This window comes from Carcharhinus amblyrhynchos, unplaced genomic scaffold, assembly GCF_965287045.1.
Source record: "Carcharhinus amblyrhynchos unplaced genomic scaffold, sCarAmb.v2.hapA scaffold_45, whole genome shotgun sequence".
NCBI classification, from domain to species: domain Eukaryota; kingdom Metazoa; phylum Chordata; class Chondrichthyes; order Carcharhiniformes; family Carcharhinidae; genus Carcharhinus; species Carcharhinus amblyrhynchos.
In genome coordinates, this window is record NW_027649786.1 from 3,257,660 (window position 1) to 3,278,217 (window position 20,558).

General features: G+C 51.1%; 1 protein-coding gene across 2 annotated transcripts in view; it reads right to left on the reverse strand.

The window, feature by feature from the left end:
• Nucleotides 1-8,688: 8,688 nt before the first annotated feature.
• Nucleotides 8,689-20,558, reverse strand: part of LOC145337259 (suppressor APC domain-containing protein 2-like) — a 42,858-nt gene continuing 30,988 nt past the window's right edge. The window contains exons 3-6 of one of the 2 annotated variants that reach the window (XM_080182049.1): nucleotides 16,961-17,107; nucleotides 15,203-15,304; nucleotides 11,778-11,894; nucleotides 8,689-9,180 (exon numbers count right to left, since the gene is read on the reverse strand). In XM_080182049.1, the coding sequence (XP_080038175.1) occupies nucleotides 9,052-9,180; nucleotides 11,778-11,894; nucleotides 15,203-15,304; nucleotides 16,961-17,107 (495 nt within the window). In that variant the 3' untranslated portion in view covers nucleotides 8,689-9,051. The remainder of the gene's footprint in view (nucleotides 9,181-11,777; nucleotides 11,895-15,202; nucleotides 15,305-16,960; nucleotides 17,108-20,558) is intronic. The other variant, XM_080182050.1, reaches the window with a different exon arrangement.

Below are 20,558 nucleotides of genomic sequence, written 5' to 3' on the forward strand. Positions count from 1 at the left end.
ATATAAGCCGATTCGTGACAGCAATGAATAAACTTCTAAAAACTTAATACAAATGAGAGAGGTCACGTGCGCTCACATGGGCTGTGGCTTGTTCCGATTACTGCAGAATTTGGAGACTAGGGGAGTTTGGTAAGGCCTAGAATTGTAGGGTTTTACAGCACACAAAAAAAGGAGGCCGTTCGGCCCATCTTGTCTGTGCTGGCCATCAAGCACCTCGCTAATCCAGATCCATTTCCCAAAGCTTGCCCCACAGCCTTGCATTGTAGATGAGAAAGGTCCTCTTTTTCTCTATCTTTCTCACTGTTGTTCGGGAAGATCTTTAAGGAGCTGAAACTTAGAAATAAGTTCAAAATAAGTAAGTACTGAAGAAGGGAAAAGGTTTAATGAATTTAATGCATTTTGTATGTAGCATATATCACAAACGTAACTCTTCCTGCTGACTGATCTTATACTGCTCCTGGTATCAATATAAATTCTTTATTTATGTTTTCCTTACTTGTTCATGTCTTTCATTCTTTAACTTTCATTTCCATGAAGACAGATAATTAAATACGGACGTTATTTTGTAGACATTACAAACCTTACCTGTTTGTGTTAACCGAACATCGTTAAACAGCTGCCTTTGTAGACTGCCAGCTTTTTAGCAGGAAGAATCCGGCTGGAACAGCCGCGACCACCCAATAACTTCAAGGAAGGGGATGCCAACGCCACCGGAATCATCGCAGGTCATGATCGGACCAAAGATTACGTCGTGACTACAGTTGCCAGATGGACCGAGAGTCCTGGTTGAATCGGGAGTTTGCGACATGACCAAAATGGGAAGAGCTGCGTTCCTAACCGGAATCGGGAGTTTGCGACGTGATTGATACTGGGACTCACGATGTATAAATACTCACCTGTGTTTGTGTTCAATGAGAAGCCTGCTAGACCACTATTAGGGCCAGGTTTCTCCCAAAAGCTTTTGAAAAACTGTATTTTGACTCACTCAGAGGTGTCTTTTATCTACAACAGTACCCAGATCTCAGGCAGGAACACAAGCAGCGGGCAAGGCCAGGTAAGATAAAGGAGTATAAATAATGTAAGGAAAGTAAATTGAAGCCACAGCAGGGTGGACGCAGTTGTGTGGAATGGTTGTCCTGTAATATGTGGGAAGTTGTATATGTTACGATATCCAGACAATCCCGTGTGCAGGTAGTTTCACCAGCTTCAGAAACTTGGGCTCTGGGTTGTGGAGCTCGAACAGCACTGGATAACCTGTCATTGAGAATCGCACGGGCTAATGAGGGATAGTCGGCATGGATTTGTTAGTGGAAGATTGTGCTGATTAAGAGAGTTTTCTGGGGCAGTAACAAGGAGGATTGATGAGGGTAATGCAGTGGATGTTATCCACGTGGATTTCAATAAGGCATTTGACGAGATCCCACTGGTCAGAACAGCGAGATCTGGTGGGATAAGGGGAAAGATGGCACACGGGATCCAAAATTAGCTCCGTGTAATATGTGGGAAGTCGGAAAAATGCGGTATGTAGGAAGCTCAGGAAACAAAGGGTAAAGGTCGATGGGTGTTTTTAGAAAAGGGAAATAGTTTCCAGTGGTGGTCCCCGGGGCTCTGAGTTTAATGATTCAGATTTAAGTGTGGGACACATGTTTGGAAAAGCTGGAGATGAGACAACGATTGGGGGTGTCACTGATAGTGAGGAGGACAGCTGTCAAATCCAGAATGATACGGTGGGTTTGGTTGAGTGGCCAGGGAAGAGGCAGACAAAATTCAACGCAGAGAAAGAGCAGAGGAGATTCACAAGAATGTTGCCAAGGCTTGAAAATTGCAGCTATGAGGTGAGATTGGACAGGTTAGAGTTGTGGCAACACAGTGGTTAGCACCATTACCTTACAGTGCTGGGCACCCTGGTTCAATTCCCAGCTTGGGTCACTGTCTGTGTGGAGTTTGCACATTCTCCCCATGTCTGCATGGGTTTCCTCCAAATGCTCCAGTTTCCTCCCACGGTCCATAAGACGTTCCTGTCGCAGCCTCAGAACATCCCAGAGTGCTTCACTTATTCATTAGTCAGAAGTAGTCTTACTGTAATGAAGTGGGCTTTCAGATGGCACGGTGGTTGGCACTGCTGCCTCACAGCGCCAGGGACCCCAGTCCGATTCCCGGCTTGGGTCACCATCTATGCGGAGTCTGCACATTCTCCCCGTATCTGCGTGGGTTTCCTGCGGGTGCTCCTCATAGCTGCAATTTTCAAGCCTTGGCAACATTCTTGTAAATCTCCGCTGCTCTCTCTCTGCATTGAATTCTGTTTGCCTCTTCCCTGGCCAAACCCATCGTATCATTCTGGATTTGACAGCTGTCCTCCTCACTATCAGTGACACCCCCAATCGTTGTCTCATCTCCAACTTTCCCAAACATGTGTCCCACATTTAAATCTGAATCATTAAACTCAGAGCCCCGTGGACCACCACTGGAAACTGTTTCCCTTTTCTAAAAACATCCATCGACCTTTAGCCTTTGTTTCCTGAGCTTCCCATGAACCGCATTTTTCCGACATCCCATATATTTTCCTCCCCTGTCTAAAGATGTGTGGGTTAGGTGGATTGGCCGTGCTAAATTGCCCCTTAGTGCAGGGACATTAGCAGGGTCAATGTATGGGGTTATGGGAATGGGGCCTGGGTGGGATTGTGGTTATTGCAGAACTCGATGGGCCAAATGGCCTCCCTCTGTACTGTAGGGATTCTGTGATTTTCCGCAGATCAGAAGGGGTGACTGAACTGAGGTGGACAGAATGATGAGGGGAACCAGGGTTACAGGAAAGACTGGTATCCCATAGCTGAGAGGGAAATTAGCAGAGACAGAGATTTGAGAATGATAGATAGAAGGATTTGAAGAACAAGAGGAGAAATGTCCTCACTGGTGGCTGTTTGGAATTCATCCCAGGGTTTGGTAACATAGACTAAAACACTCAGATCAGTTAAGCTGTAACCTATAATACAACAGAACAGGCACTGGAAAATGGGATTAAAATGAACAGCTAGTTTTATTTATAATGCTTTTTTTGAAGCTGATTTAGACACAATGGGCTGAATTCTATGCTGCAACTTTTTATGGTTGAAATCAACAGTGTGATAGAATTCTCTTTAACTCCCTAAAGAGGTTCGACACCATTCAGGACAAAGCAGCCCTGCTCGATTACTACCCCATCCCCAAACACTCACTCCCTCCACCACCCACGCAGCCCTGTGTACCATCTACAAGATGCCCCGCAGTGACTCACCAAGGCTCCTTAGGCAGCACCTTCCAAACTCACCACCATCTAGAAGGACGAGGGCAGCAGATACCTGGGGAACACCCCCACCTGGAGGCTCCCCTCTGAGTCACTCACCATTCGATGTCACCCAGTCCCAGAGGGGGGGAAAGGACAGTGTCTGACCCACTGTCCCACCCAGTCCCAGAGGGGGGGGGAAAGGACAGTGTCTGACCCACTGTCCCACCCAGTCCCAGAGGGGGGGGAAAGGACAGTGTCTGACCCACTGTCCCACCCAGTCCCAGAGGGGGGGGGAAAGGACAGTGTCTGACCCACTGTCCCACCCAGTCCCAGAGTGGGGGGGGGAAGGACAGTGTCCGACCCACTGTCCCACCCAGTCCCAGAGTGGGGGGGGGAAGGACAGTGTCCGACCCACTGTCCCACCCAGTCCCAGAGTGGGGGGGGAAGGACAGTGTCTGACCCACTGTCCCACCCAGTCCCAGAGGGGGAAAGGACAGTGTCCGACCCACTGTCCCACCCAGTCCCAGAGCGGGGGAAAGGACAGTGTCTGACCCACTGTCCCACCCAGTCCCAGAGCGGGGGAAAGGACAGTGTCTGTCCCACCCAATCCCAGAGCGGGGGAAAGGACAGTGGCTCCTAAGCCAGTGATTAGTGTATGATGTGGGGAACTCCTAGAGGTTCTGCCTCTGAAGGTTTCATCACATGACCCCCCACATCCAACATGGCCGTCCTCACAATTCTACCCAATCCCTTCCCTTCACCCTTCATCCAATTGGAATGTAAGTATAATCTTGATGAACCAATGGGATGATTTCTGGCCGTCAGCTGATTTCTCAGAGAAAACCCAGGCTCGATGTTTCGATGAGGGCAGCAGTGCGCTGCTTCAAGCAAAAATCCCACCAAGCACTATCAGCTTAGAACCTGAAAAAGGCAAACCAAAGTGAATAAAGGTAAAAGAAAATACTTCATCTCGGTGTGAAAATGAAATGATAAAATTAATCTTTACGAAGCCACCTATGATTTTCCCCTGCTCTGTGTTAGAGGATTAATTATAGAATAGAATCCATACAGCGCAGAAAGAGGCTATTTGGCCCATCGAGCCTGCACTGATCCCACCCAGACCCCATTCCCACAATCCAACATATTTAACCGGGTAATCCCCCTGGCACTAGGGTCTGTTCAGCATGGTCAATCAGCCTAACCCACACATCTTTGGACCGTGGGAGGAAACTGGAGCACCTGGAGGAAACCCACGCAGACATGAGGAGAACATGCAGACTCCGCACAGACAGTGACCCAGGCTGGGAATCGAACCCGGGTCCCTGGCACTGTGAGGCAGCAGTGCTAACCCACTGTGTCACCGGGAATGGAACCCGGGTCCCTGGGACTGTGAGGCAGCAGCGCTAACCCACTGTGTCACCGGGAATGGAACCCGGGTCCCTGGCGCTGTGAGACAGCAGTGCTAACCCACTGTGTCACCGGGAATGGAACCCGGGTCCCTGGCGCTGTGAGGCAGCAGCGCTAACCCACTGTGTCACCGGGAATGGAACCCGGGTCCCTGGCGCTGTGAGGCAGCAGCGCTAACCCACTGTGTCACCGGGAATGGAACCCGGGTCCCTGGCGCTGTGAGGCAGCAGCGCTAACCCACCGTGTCACCGGGAATGGAACCCGGGTCCCTGGCGCTGTGAGGCAGCAGCGCTAACCCACCGTGTCACCGGGAATGGAACCCGGGTCCCTGGCGCTGTGAGGCAGCAGCGCTAACCCACCGTGTCACCGGGAATGGAACCCGGGTCCCTGGCGCTGTGAGGCAGCAGCGCTAACCCACCGTGTCACCGGGAATGGAACCCGGGTCCCTGGCGCTGTGAGGCAGCAGCGCTAACCCACCGTGTCACCGGGAATGGAACCCGGGTCCCTGGCGCTGTGAGGCAGCAGCGCTAACCCACCGTGTCACCGGGAATGGAACCCGGGTCCCTGGCGCTGTGAGGCAGCAGCGCTAACCCACCGTGTCACCGGGAATGGAACCCGGGTCCCTGGCGCTGTGAGGCAGCAGCGCTAACCCACCGTGTCACCGGGAATGGAACCCGAGTCCCTGGCGCTGTGAGGCAGCAGCGCTAACCCACCGTGTCACCGGGAATGGAACCCGGGTCCCTGGCGCTGTGAGGCAGCAGCGCTAACCCACCGTGTCACCGGGAATGGAACCCGGGTCCCTGGCGCTGTGAGGCAGCAGCGCTAACCCACCGTGTCACCGGGAATGGAACCCGGGTCCCTGGCGCTGTGAGGCAGCAGCGCTAACCCACCGTGTCACCGGGAATGGAACCCGGGTCCCTGGCGCTGTGAGGCAGCAGTGCTAACCCACCGTGTCACCGGGAATGGAACCCGGGTCCCTGGCGCTGTGAGGCAGCAGTGCTAACCCACTGTGTCACCGGGAATGGAACCCGGGTCCCTGGCGCTGTGAGGCAGCAGCGCTAACCCACTGTGTCACCGAGAATGGAACCCGGGTCCCTGGCGCTGTGAGGCAGCAGCGCTAACCCACTGTGTCACCGGGAATGGAACCCGGGTCCCTGGCGCTGTGAGGCAGCAGCGCTAACCCACTGTGTCACCGGGAATGGAACCCGGGTCCCTGGCGCTGTGAGGCAGCAGCGCTAACCCACTGTGTCACCGGGAATGGAACCCGGGTCCCTGGCGCTGTGAGGCAGCAGCGCTAACCCACTGTGTCACCGGGAATGGAACCCGGGTCCCTGGCGCTGTGAGGCAGCAGTGCTAACCCACTGTGTCACCGGGAATGGAACCCGGGTCCCTGGCGCTGTGAGGCAGCAGCGCTAACCCACTGTGTCACCGGGAATGGAACCCGGGTCCCTGGCGCTGTGAGGCAGTAGCACTAACCCACTGTGTCACCCACCTCCGGTTTATAGATTCTGGAGCCACTCTGTAGGTTTGAAAGATGGGATTTTTTTTAAAAGATAATTATTGGTTCTAATATTTTTCATATTGTCCCCATTTTGTTTTTGGAACAACTTCAATGAACTCAAGTTAGCAGCGATCTCCTGTTGTAGGTTTTAGCATTCAAATTTATATAACTTACCCAGTAATGATGGTGAGAAATGGAGGCTCCTCCAGCCAGGTTAACCCTTCAATAAAATCATGGCTGCTTGGTTTGTGTTTCAAATTCCACATTCTCGTTGAACCACGATAACCTTTAATTCCTCTGCTTAACAAGAATCTTGAGACGTATAAGATGATGAATGGGATGGATAGGATAGAGGTGGAGAGACTCTTCCCGCTCAGAAAGGACAGTAGGACTAGGGGGCACAGCCTCAAGATAAAGGGGAGGCGGTTTAGAACGGAGTTGAGGAGGAACTTCTTCACTCAAAGGGTGGTGAATCTCTGGAATTCTCTGCCCGTTGAAGTGGTGGAGGCTGCCTCGCTAAATATATTTAAGACGAGGGTTGATGGGTTTTTGATAAGAGAGGGGATTAAGGGTTATGGGGAGAGGGCGGGAATGTGGAACTGAGCCACGACAGATCTTATTGAATGGCGGGGCAGGCTCGAAGGGCTAGTTGGCCTACTCCTGCTCCTATTTCTTATGTTCTTATGTACCTCCACCTTGGAAATACTCAGTGACCCGTCACCTCCTCCAGTTTCCAAGGCAGCGAGTTCCAAGGTCCTACAATCCTCAGAGAATTCCCCTCATCTCGGTCCCAGACGGTCTACCCCTTATCCTGAGACTGTGACCTCTTGTTCTAGAATCACCCTCCCCCCCCAGGTACCAGAGAAAACAACATCCAGTCTGTCCAACCCTCTCAGAATGTTACACATTTCAATTAGACCCCCTCTCATAGAGTCACAGAGGTTTACAGCATGGGAACAGGCCCTTCAGCCCAACTTGTCCATGCCGCCCTTATTTTCTAAAACCCCTAAGCTCGTCCCAATTGCCCGCATTTGACCCACATCCCTCTATACCCATCTCACCATCTACGGAGTAAAATGGAGACAAACTCCCCGTTGGAGAACTGAACTGTGCGACAGGCGGGGATACTAATGAGGAAGTCATTCTTCTAAATTCCAGTGAATACAGGCCCGATCCACCCAATCTCTCCTCACCTCGACATTCCTGCCATCCCAGGATTCCGTCTGGTGAATCTTCCCTGCTCTCCCTCTATGGAAAGTGTATCCTTTCTGAGATAAGGAGACTAAAACTGCCCACAACACTCCAGTCTCACCAAGACTCTGTAAAATAAAGCTTAAAGTTTACTTAGTAGTGTCATAAGTAGGCTTACGTTAACACTGCAATGAAGTTACTGTGAAAATCCCTTAGTCGCCACACTCTGGCACCTGTTTGGGTTACACTGAGGGAGAATTTAGCACGGTGAATGCACCCTAACCAGCACGTCTTTCAGACTGTGGGAGGAAATCGGAGCACCCGGAGAAAACCCACGCAGACATGGGGAGAACGTGCATACTCACAGACAGTGACCCAAGCCAGGAATTGAACCTGGGTCCTGATGCGGTGAGGCAGCAGTGCTAACCGCTATGCTGCTGTGCCATCCCTGCAGTCAGGCATCCTTGCTCAGGCCTGGTAGGTATGGATATGATCGGCGTAACTTGTGGGCCGAAGGGCCTGTTTGTGCTGTAATGTTCTATGCCATTTGCCTTCCTAACTGCTCACTGTACCTGCATGTTTACTTTCAATTACTGGTGTACGAGGACACCCAGTTCCCTTTCTACATCAACATTTCCCAATTTAGCACCATTTCTTTAATATTCTGCCATTCTGTTTCTCCATCTCAAGTCAATAACTTCACATTTATCCACGTTATACTGCATCTGCCATGTATTTGTCCACTCAACTCATCTAAACCACCCTGACGCCTCTTAACATCCTCCTCATCCCTCACGTTCCCATCAGCAAACTTGGAAATATTACCTTTGGTTCCCTCGTCCAAATCATTGATGAATATTGTGAATATCTTAGCCCCAAGCACTGATCCCTGTGGGACCCCACTAGACACTACCTGCCACTTGGAAAGAGACCCATTTATTCCTACTCTCGGTTTCCTGTCTGCTAACCAATTCTCAATCTGTGTCAATATATTAATATTATCACAGTAACTTAATATATTAATCCCACGTGCTCTAATATTGCGCACTAATTTCTTACGTGGGACTTTATCAAAAGCTTTCTGAAAATCTAAATACACCACATCCACTGGCTCTCCCTTATCTATCCTCCTAGATATATCACCACGTTCTGAGCAACCAAATCCACTGGCTCTCCATCATCTACTCTGCTAGTTATGCCCTCAGGAAATTCCGGGAGTTCTGTTCGCCAATGTCTATGCTGTTCCTTCCGATTTGTTTTGACTCACCTGTCAGGATTCTCCCCAGGGTCAAAGGCCGGGCATTAAAAAGACTGGACACATGCATATTGACAATAATTTATATAAATACAGAAATAAATAGACCATCGGCTGGTTAGACCAAAAAAAAGTTATTGCATATAAGGTGGACCTTCCAAAGCTAGAAGTCGAAACAACATCAATGTCCATTTTTCAAAAATCTTCCGAAATATTGCGTGAATTCAGCAGCTCAGTGCTCACTCGTAGTCCCCTATTCGAGTGGGGTAGCACTGAGCAATCTTTCATCCCAGTCGCTCCGGGAATTGTGGAATGTTGAAGGGGATCAGGGGGTTACAGTCCTCTTTCTGGAGACAATCTTTGCCAATCCTCTGTTCCTCCCCAGTGGAGAGGTGATGATAGGTAGGGTGGCAGTGAGGGAAGGGTGGCGGGTTAGATGAGGCTGGAATCCTCGGAGCTGGCCTTCTGGCAGCCTTGTTCTTGGGCTTCCAACAGCTGCTTGATCAGGGAAGCCTTCTCCTGCTCTAAGACGGTGATGCGTTCACTCTTCAAGGACAGCTCCTGTTGGAGAAGACGTGAACGGGTTTCAAAATCCAAGCTAGTTAACGGAAAACATTCACTGCCCCGTCAGTCAGAACCGCTCTCACCTGCTACGGTTTGAGAGAATGGTCCATTTGTGGGACGTGGGTGTCGCTGGTGACCAGCGTTTGATGCCCACCCCTAGTCGGAAGGCGAACCTGGGCCCCCAGGACATCGGCCTGTGTCTCTGGATTAATAGGTCCAATGACAATACCATTACCACAACATCTCCCCTTAATGCACAGCAGAGAGTTGACCACATTTCTGTAGCTCAAGAGTTACATGTAGGCCAGACCAGGTAAAGATGGAAAATTTCCTTTTCTCTCTCTCTCTGTCTCTGCCCGACTGCCTCTGTCTGTCTGTCCGTCTCGTTGTCTGTCTACCCATCTCTTTCTCTCTCTCGCTCTCTCTGTCTATTTTTCTCTCTCTCTCTGTCTCTCTGCGTCTGTCTCTCTCTCTCTCTCTGTCTGTCTCTCTCTGTCTCTCTCTCTCTGTTTCTCGCTCTCTCTTTCCGTTTCTCTCTCTCACTCTCTCTCTCTCTCTCTCTCTTTCTGTCACCCTCTCTCTCTCTGTCTGTTACTCTCTCTCTGTCTGTCTCTCTCTCTCTGTCTCTCTCTCTCTGTCTGTCTCTCTCTCTCTGTCTGTCTCTCTCTCTCTGTCTGTCTCTCTCTGTTTCTCGCTCTCTCTTTCCGTTTCTCTCTCTCACTCTCACTCTCTCTCTCTCACTGTCTCTCTCTCTCTGTCACTCTCTCTCTCTGTCACTCTCTCTCTCTGTCACTCTCTCTCTCTGTCACTCTCTCTCTCTGTCACTCTCTCTCTCTGTCACTCTCTCTCTCTCTGTGTCTCTCTCTCTCTGTCACCCTCTCTCTCTCTGTCTGTCACTCTCTCTCTCTCTGTCTCTCTCTCTCTGTCTCTCTCTCTCTCTGTTTCTCGCTCTCTCTTTCCATTTCTCTCTCTCACTTTCACTCTCTCTCTCACTGTCTCTCTCTCTCTCTAGATCCAGTAATGCAAAGAGCCTGAGTGAAGTTCTGGGGACCCGGGTTCGAATCCCACTGCTGCGAATAGTGAAATTTGAATTCAATAAAAAACCATAATAACCATGAAACCATTGTCGATTGTCGGAAAAACCCATCCGGTTCACTAATGTCCTTTAGGGAAGGAAATCTGCCGTCCTTACCCAGTCTGGCCTACATGTGGCACAGTGGTTAGCACCACTGCCTCACGGTGCCAGGTATCTGGGTTTGATTCCAGCCTCGGGTCTGTGTGGAGTTTGCACATTCTCCCCGTGTCTGCTTGGGTTTCCTCCGGGTGCTCTGGTTTCCTCCCACACTCCAAGGATGTAGGGTTAGCGCACTGGCCGTGCTAAATTGACCTTAAGTGTCAGGGGAAATTAGCAGGTTAAATATGTGGGGTTACGGGGATTGGACCTGGGTGGAATTGTCCTCGGTGCAGGCTCGATGGGCCAAATGGCCTCCTTCTGCACTGTAGGGATTCTATGTGACTACAAGCCCACAGCTAATGTGGCCAACTCTTAAATGCCCCTCTGAAATGGCCAAGGAAGCCACTCAGTTTAAGGGCAATTGTTCCCTTGTGCCCTGAGGAGGCAAATCTAGATTAACTGGGAGGTGAGGAATGGCCATCTGTCCGAGTGTATTCTCTGTTCCCTCAGCCTAAGCTGCAGGAAGGTGGGCATTTTGCCCCTTTTGCCAAGCTGGTTTTTGGTACCAGAGGACCAGAGTCTCCCAGCAAGCCACTGAGCGGGGAACCATCGGGAGCAATGGGTGGTCGAATGGGTGGGACTCCCTCCTTCGACCTCTCTCTCTCTCTCTCTCTATACCTCCTGTGAGACCCTCTGGGAAAGCCTAAAAAACCTCGAGTCTTCTTAGGAGTGACTCACACAAATATCCTCCCTGGTCGGGGTGTCAGCATCACAGTTTGGACACCTGGCCCTCACGTGGCCCAATTCTACTCAATGGTTGCTCCTGCGAGGTGCCTCTGTGGTTTGTTACTGACCCAAAAAGGGGTGCTACGCAAAGGCAAGTTGAGGTCGTTGCCTCAACAGGTAAAATAATGAGTGTCGCAGATCAGCAAGATAGTCAACATCTTTCCCTGAAGGTAGGGGAGTCTAAAACTAGAGGGCGCAGGCTTAAGATGAGAGGGGAGAGATAGGGAGAAGATACAGAAGGGTCCAGAGGGGCAATTTTTTTCACCCAGAGGGGGGTGAGTGTCTGGAATGAGCTGCCAGAGGTAGTAGTGGAGGTGGACACAATTTTGTCTTTTAAAAAGCATGTAGTCACGTAAGTAGGATGGGTATAGAGGGATGTGGGCCTAACGCGGGCAACTGGGGCTAGCTGAGCGGTTAAGCAAAAGGGCAGCATGGACAAGTTGGGCTTGTCCATGCTGTAAACCTCTAGGACTCCATAGCTCAAGAGATTCCACCTGAACCCATTGCGACTGATATCTGTGGGTTCAAATCCCACCCCAGAATATTGAGCACAGTAGCCAGGCAGTGGAATTAGGAACTTGATCCCCTCACTTCCTCTCTCCTGACCCCACCCTCCAATCCCAGCAGCACCTACCTTGGTTAACAGGTGGTTCTGCTCCTTCAACGAGCTGATTGGTTGCCTCGGGAAACCCATCCCCTTCAGGGGGGAGCCAAATCCGTTGACGTGGTGACGGTGATGAGCGAACGGCAGCTGCGGGCAAACGAGAAACAGTTGGCGGGGGGGGGTGCATGGGTGGTGTCAACAGGTTAGAAGCCACAGGGTCAGAGGTCAGGACCTCACACCCCCTTTGCAGGAGGGCCGCTCCTCGGGAAGACTGCGCCCCGAGATATCCGATGGGAAACCGGTGCTCGGGGATTCACGGGAAGTGTCTGTTGCTGGTCAGGCCCGACTTTATTGCCCATCCCTGCCCTTGACAAGGTATTGGGAGCCGCCATCTTGAATATTACAGAGTGTCCCTGGAGAGAGTCCAGAGGAGGTTCATGGGAATGATCCTGGGAATGAAAAGCTTGACGTATGTGGAGCGTTTGTGACTCCAGGTTAGTGCGCGATGGAGTTTAGAAGGATGAGGGGGGGAATCTCATTGAAACTCACAGAATACTGAAAGGCCTGGATAGAGTGGATGTGGGGAAGAGGTTTCCATTAGTGGGAGAGACTCGGACCTGAGGGCACAGCCCCAGTAAAGGGGTGACCCTTTAGATGGGGAGGAATTTCTTCATCCAGAGGGTGGTGAATCTGTGGAATTCATTGCCACAGAGAAGACTGGGTCATTGAATGTCTTTAAGACAGAGAGAGAGATAGGTTCTTGATTGATAAAGGACTCAAAGGTTACAGGGGAAGGCGGGAGAACAGGGTTGAGAAACTTAGCAGCCATGATCGATGGGCTGAATGGCTTAATTCTGCTCCCAAATCTCATGGTATTATGGCTTGTCACACCATTTCAGAGGGCGGTTAAGAGATAGCTGTATTACAGGTGGGATGAAGGGTATCGAGTCACGTGTAGGCCAGACTGGAATGGAGGTTATGTGATGGTCTGGGTGGGTACACCATGTACAATGTAATGCAGGTGCCGCCAAGGAAAATGAGGTTAACTGGATTTGGAATTCTCTTCCCAATGGAGCAGTGGGAGGTCGGATCATCAAATAGAGTCAAGGCTGAGTTAGGCCAATTTTTGATCGTAAAGCATTATGGGTTGGAGGGTCAGGAAAATGGAATGAAATCGGCCACCATCCTACTGAATGATGGAGCAGTGTGTGTGGCCAAATGGCCTACTCCTGCTCCAAGGGAGCTGGTGGCATTCACTAGACTCGTGACCCAGGGCAAGAGCAGGGGACCCGGGTTCGAATCCCACCAGGGCAGATGGTGAAATTTGAATTCAATAAAAATCTAGAAATAAGAATCTAATGATGACCATGAAACCACTGTTGAATGTCAGAAAAACCCATCTGGTTCACTAATGTCCTTTAGAGTCATAGAGGTTTACAGCAAGGAAACAGGCCCTTCGGCCCAAGTTGTTCATGCTGCCCCTTTTTAAATCATTAAACCAGTCCCAATTGCCACATTTGGCCCATATCCCTCTATACCCATCTTATCCAGTAACTGTCTAAATGCTTTTTAAAAGACAAAACTGTATCCGTCTCTACTACTGCCTCTGGCAGCTCATTCCAGACACTCACCACCCTCTGTGTGAAACAATTGCCCCTCTGGACCCTTCTGTATCTCTCCCCCTCACCTTAAACCTATGCCCTCTAGTTTTAGACTCCCCTACCTTTGGGAAAAGATATTGACTATCTCGCTGGTCTGTGCCCCTCATTATTTTACAGATCACCCCTCAGCCTCCCAGAGAGGGAAGGAAATCTGCCGTCCTTACCCCGGTCTGGCCTACATGTGACTCCAGAGGCACAGCAATATTGGTGGGTCTCAACTGCCCTGAGGGATGGGCAATAAATGGTGGCCAGCTAGCAGTGCCCACATGCCCTGATTGAATTAGGAACGGGGTGAAGGGCAGAAGCCTTTCATGGACATTACTGAACCAGTTGGGTTTTTACCGCAATCCAATGTTTTTCATCACCGTTACTGAGACCAGCTTTAATTATTCCAGCTCTGGTGAGGCCACTGGGTGCAGTTCTGGTCGCCACATTACAGGGAGGATGTGAACACACTGGAAAGGATACAAAGGAGATTTACTAGGAGTGTTTGAACTTTGGCTAGGCTGGGGTGGTTTTCCTTAGAGCAGAGAAGGCTGAGGGGGGCCTGATTGAGGTGTGCACAATTATAGTGAGTATATCCATATTGGCTGGAGGTTATTCATGATCATCCCTGCTTGCTCAACCTTGCCCGTCACCTGAAGTGTGGTGATCCTTAGGTTAAATCACAGCGAGTCTGCTCTTGCCCTCAAAGGAGAAAGCACCTACGCTCATCTGGAACTGTGGTGACTTTACCTTCACCTTGCCCGCATTCTCCACTTTGGTTTTGGGTGGCACAGTGGTTAGACTGCTGCCTCACAGTGCCAGGAACCCGGCTTCAATTCCTAGCTTGGGTCACTGTCTACGTGGAACTTGCATGTGCTCCAGTCTGTGTGGGTTCCTCCGGGTTCTCCAGTTTCCTTCCACACTCCATAGATCTGGAGATTAGGTGAATTGGCCATGCTAAATTGTCCCTTGGTGTCCAAAGATGTGTGGGTTAGGGTGGATTGGCCATGCTAAGTTGTCCCTTAGTGTCCAAAGATGTGTAGGTTAGGGTGGATTGGCCATGCTAAATTGTCCCTTGGTGTCCAAAGATGTGTAGGTTAGGGTGGATTGGCCATGCTAAGTTGTCCCTTAGTGTCCAAAGATGTGTAGGTTAGGGTGAATTGGCCATGCTAAGTTGTCCCTTAGTGTCCAAAGATGTGTAGGTTAGGGTGGATTGGCCATGCTAAATTGTCCCTTAGTGTCCAAAGATGTGCAGGTTAGGTGGATTGGCCATGCTAAATTGTCCCTTAGTGTCCAAAGATGTGCAGGTTAGGTGGATTGGCCATGCTAAATTGTCCCTTAGTGTCCAAAGATGTGAAGGTTAGGGGGGATTGGCCATGCTAAATTGTCCCTTGGTGTCCAAAGATGTGTAGGTTAGGGGGGATTGGCCATGCTAAATTGTCCCTTGGTGTCCAAAGATGTGTAGGTTAGGGTGGATTGGCCATGCTAAATGCATGGGTTTACATTAGATGGGCCTGGATATGATGCTCTTTCAGAGAGTCAGTGGAGACTAAGTGGGCCAAATGGCCTCTGTCTTCAATGGAGGGGACGCCCTCTTCTTTCCAGTGGGCACCTTAAGGTTAAAGCTGCTCCTGCAACCTCCATCATCCTACCACCCACCCCCACCTCTAACCTACCCACGGCCTCCCCACCACGACTGCCGTTTCCACTCATCCTGTGCCACTGGCAAGCGCAAGGCGGTGGGGTCTGGGCCCCCTAGACCCCCCACCCCCCACCACCACCCCTCCGAATCTTCACACACAGACTCACCTTGCCAGAGGGGGAGATGAGGTCGCTGAGGCAGCAGTTAACTTCCTGTATCTTAGCCAGGAGGAGGAAGGCTCGATTCTGGAGTGGGTCAGTGAGGTAGTCCTGGAACAAGAGGATGAGAGAGTGAGAGAGAAACACAATTGGGGAAAGGGGGGTGGGGGGTTACAACCTGGAGTGGGGGACTGGGGGTGGAGGTGGAGGAAACGGAATCCTTGCGGGAACAATCCCACCCTCCTCTCCCCTACAGCCCAGGGCTAGGATCCATGCCATGACCCCCCACCTCGACAGGAGCTGTTCCAATGGGAATGTGTGGGATCCAAGTTACTGGTTTTTCCAATGCCTTGGTACAGGAGGAACCATTTCTCTGTAATGTGGCTCGCTGTTTCTAACACAGTACTCACGCTGGGACAGTCACGCATCCCCTTGTGATACAATCATAAGAACATAAGAAAGAACATAAGAAATAGGAGCAGGAGTAGGCCATCTGGCCCTTCGAGCCTGCCCCGCCATTCAATAAGATCATGGCTGATCTGTCGTGGCTCAGTTCCACTTTCCCGCCCTCTCCCCATAACCCTTAATCCCCTCGCTTATCAAAACCCATCAACCCGCGTCTTAAAAATATTTAGCGAGGCAGCCTCCACCACTTCAACGGGCAGAGAATTCCACAGATTCACCACCCTTTGAGTGAAGAAGTTCCTCCTCAACTCCGTTCTAAACCGCCCCCCCCCTTTATCTTGAGGCTGTGCCCCCTAGTCCTACTGTCCTTTCTGAGCGGGAAGAGTCTCTCCACCTCTATCCTATCCATCCCATTCATCATCTTATACGTCTCAATGAGATCTCCCCTCATTCTTCTAAACTCTAACGAGTACAAGCCTAGTTTATTCAGCCTCTCCTCATAGCTCAATCCCCTCAACTCCGGTATCAGCCTAGTAAACCTCCTCTGCACTCCCTCCAAGGCCAAAATATCCTTGCGTAAGTACGGCGCCCAAAACTGCACACAGTACTCCAGCTGCGGCCTCACCAATGCCCTATACAGCCGCAGCAAGACCTCCCTACTTTTATATTCAATCGCTCATAGAATCATTGGATTACATACAGAAATCTGTACCAGGTCTCGGACAGAGCATCTCACCCAGAATCTATCCCCATTTGGGTGGTACGGTAGCACAGTGGGTTAGCGCTGCTGCTTCACAGCTCCGGGGTCCTGGGTTCGATTCCCGGCTCGGGTCACTGTCTGTGTGGAGTTTGCACATTCTCCTCGTGTCTGCGTGGGTTTCATCCGGGTGCTCCGGTTTCCTCCCACAGTCCAAAGATGTGCAGGTTAGGTAGATTGGCCGTGCTAATATTGTCCCTTAGTGTCCAGGGATGCGTAGGTTAGAGGGATTAGTGGGTATGATATGGGGATAGAGCCTGGGTGGGATTGTGGTCGGTGCAGACTCGATGGGCTGAAGGGCCTCTTTCTGTACTGTAGGGTTCTATGATTCATAACCCCACAGATTTACCCCACTAATCCCCCTAACCTGCACATCTTTGGGAGGAAACTGGAGCACCGGCAGGAAACCCATGCAGACACGGGGAGAACATGCAACTCTATGGTGACCCAAGGCCAGAAAATGAACCCAACTCCCTGTGAGGCAGCAGCGCTAACCACTGTACCACCCTGCTGCCTGTGAGCAGGGAGAGAGAGAAAGGGGTTCGGGGGAAGGATCAGCGTCACCAGAAACCGAATTCTCTACACGTCACGCGGCACAAACTCACCTGGCCTCTGAACCCCTGCCGGACCTGGTTTTGCCTCTGGCGCACGGTGTGGATTTGCTGATGGTACCAGTCCCGTGCCCGCTCCACCACTTCCAGCCCATGCAAGAGGGCATCACGCTGCCTCTCCAGCTCCTTCATCTGCTTCAACTGTGACGAGACAGAGGACAGGGCGGGCACACCCATCAGTCAGGCCTGACCGTAACCGTCACCCTCACGGGCGGTTAGAGCATTCCGACCCTTATCTATGGCCTCGAAACCCGAGCTACCAGAACTTGTCCATCGCTTCCTGTGTGATCGGGACAGAGACGAGACACTTTTCCCCACGATGGAAGAGGCAAAGAACAGATAAAGACCTCTCAAAACACAAATACTCGTGTGTTACTAACACCTGTGTAACAATCGGATATCGTAATAACACGCACTCACTTCAAATGTAATTAACTAATCTACTCAATAGGCTCAAGATAGTGGGACGCGAATGTGTGATACAAACCTGAGATAAGGAGGAATTTTCTTTTCTCAGAGGGTTGCGTGTCCTTGTCTCAGAGAGCTGTCCAACTTGTCCAGATTTTACCACTAAGCTAATCCCAATTGCCCGCATTTGGCCCATATCCCTCTACACCCATCGTATCCATGTAACTGTCTAAATACTTTTTAAATTGTACCCGCCTCTATTACCACCTCTGGCAGCTCATTCCAGACACTCACCACCCTCTGTGTGAAAAATTTCCCCTCTGGACCCTTTTGTATCTCTCCCCTCTCACCTTAAACCTGTGCCCTCTATTATTAAAGTGACGTTTTGCAGTTTCTTAGGGAACTTTGTTTCTCATTCATTCATGGGACATGGGTGTCGCTGTCTGGGCCAGCATTTATTGCCCATCCCTAGTTGCCCATGGAGGGCTATTGAGAGTCAACCACATTGCTCTGGAGTCACACATAGGCCAGACGGGTAAGGATGGCAGATTTCCTTCCCTAAAGTGACATTAGTGACCAGATGGGTTTTTCCGATAATGGTTTCATGATCATCAGTCAATTCTTAATTCCAGATATTTTTTATTGAATTCAAATTCCACCCTCTGCCGTGGCGGGATTCGAACCCGGGTCCCCCAGAACATTAGCTGAGTTTCTGGATTAAAAGCCTCGCGATAGGCCATCGCCTCCCGGTGAGGAGTGTGGAGAAGATGGTGGTGAACAGAACAGGGGAGGAGGGAACCGAGGGCAAGGGCTTGTTTCACTCCACTCCCCACTCTTGTCGGAAGTGCAGTTCGTGTTGTCCTGGAGAGAGCAGATCAGACATTGAATACAGGAGTTGGGACGTCTTGTTGAAGTTGTAAAAGACATTGGTAAGGTCGCGCTTGGAATACTGTCTGGTCACCCTATTATCAAAAGGATATTATTGGACTAGAAAGAGTGCAGAAAAGATTTACTAGGGCCCAACTGGGACTTGATGGATTGAGTTATAAGGAGAGGCTGGATAGACTGGGACTTCTTCCCTAGAGCGTAGGAGACTGAGGGGTGATCTTATAGAGGTCTATAAAATAATGAGGGGCACAGATCAGCGAGATAGTCAATATCTTTTCCCCAAAGATAGGGGAGTCTAAAACTAGAGGGCAGAGGTTTAAGGTGAGAGGGGAGAGATACAAAAGTGTCCAGAGGGGCAATTTTTTCATGATGTGGGTATGCCAGCGTTGGACTGGTGTAAACACAGTAAAAAGTCTGACAACACCAGGTTTTAGTCCAACCTATTTATAGCTTGGACTAAAACCTGGTGTTGTCAGACTTTTTACTGCAATTTTTTCACCCAGAGGGTGGTGAGTGTCTGGAACGAGCTGCCAGAGGCAGTAGTAGAGGTGGGTACAATTTTGCCTTTTAAAAAGCACTTAGACAGTTACATGGGTACGATGGGTATAGAGGGATATGGGCCAAATGCAGGCAATTGGGACTAGTTTAGTGGCTAAAAACTAGATGGCATGAACAAGTTGGGCCAAAGGGCCTGTGCCCGTGCTATAAACCTCCATGGCTCTCTGACTGAAGAGCTTCGATGGGCTGTCAATTTTCCCTGAGCTCTGGGAGAGCCTGGCTCTTCTGGGCTATGTCAAGCACCTCTTTGAGAAGGCCGTACCTGTCCACTGCAGGGTCTGGGAAGCTGCAGTATCAGCTAAACCTCCAGAGGGCAGCGGTACTACATGATGAAGAAGAGCACTGTCCACTTTCTGCCTTTGTAATGATCACTGAGAGCGAGGGTGTACATCGATTCTCAATGCCCTTCCTATTCCCGACTGTATCCAACCGAGGGCAGTGGTCAGATGGAGTTTGTTTATTACAGCTAATAGAGTCAGAAAGGTGAAGAAACTTGGTTAGCGCAAAGAACTTCTGGCACCTGACTGTCAGATAGGCGCTACACAAATGCAGTTCTTTCTGACTCGATTTCCCACATCGCACACAACAATGTCAACCCGTCCCACTCTCATTTTGGACCCAAAACATTTTGTTTCAAGTCCCACTCGAGAGACCTACGCTCCCAAACAAGACTGACGCTCTCTATGCAGCGCTGAGGGAGTGCCGCACTGTCAGAGGGTCAGTGCTGAGGGAGTGCCGCACTGTCAGAGGGTCAGTGCTGAGGGAACGCCGCACTGTCAGAGGGTCAGTGCTGAGGGAACGCCGCACTGTCAGAGGGTCGGTGCTGAGGGAGTGCCGCACTGTCAGAGGGTCAGTGCTGAGGGAGCGCCGCACTGTCAGAGGGTCAGTGCTGAGGGAGTGCCGCACTGTCAGAGGGTCAGTGCTGAGGGAGTACCGCACTGTCAGAGGGTCAGTGCTGAGGGAGTGCGGCACTGTCAGAGGGTCAGTGCTGAGGGAGTGCCGCACTGTCAGAGGGTCAGTGCTGAGGGAGCGCCGCACTGTCAGAGGGTCAGTGCTGAGGGAGCGCCGCACTGTCAGAGGGTCAGTGCTGAGGGAGCGCCGCACTGTCAGAGGGTCAGTGCTGAGGGAGCGCCGCACTGTCAGAGGGTCAGTGCTGAGGGAGCGCCGCACTGTCAGAGGGTCAGTGCTGAGGGAGTGCCGCACTGTCAGAGGGTCAGTGCTGAGGGAGTGCCGCACTGTCAGAGGGTCAGTGCTGAGGGAGCGCCGCACTGTCAGAGGGTCAGTGCTGAGGGAGTGCCGCACTGTCAGAGGGTCAGTGCCGAGGGAGTGCCGCACTGTCAGAGGGTCAGTGCCGAGGGAGTGCCGCACTGTCAGAGGGTCAGTGCTGAGGGAGTGCCGCACTGTCAGAGGGTCAGTGCCGAGGGAGTGCCGCACTGTCAGAGGGTCAGTGCTGAGGGAGTGCCGCACTGTCAGAGGGTCAGTGCTGAGGGAGCGCCGCACTGTCAGAGGGTCAGTGCTGAGGGAGTGCCGCACTGTCAGAGGGTCAGTGCTGAGGGAGTGCCGCACTGTCAGAAGTTTTCTCTCTCAGCTGAATGCCATCCCGACTGGGGAATATATTGGCCGTTCCTTCACTGGGTCAAAATGCTGGAGCTCCCTCCCTAACAGCGCTGTGGGTGTACCTACACCTCAGGGACTGCAGCGGGTTCAAGGCTCACCCACCACCTTCAAGGGGCAATTA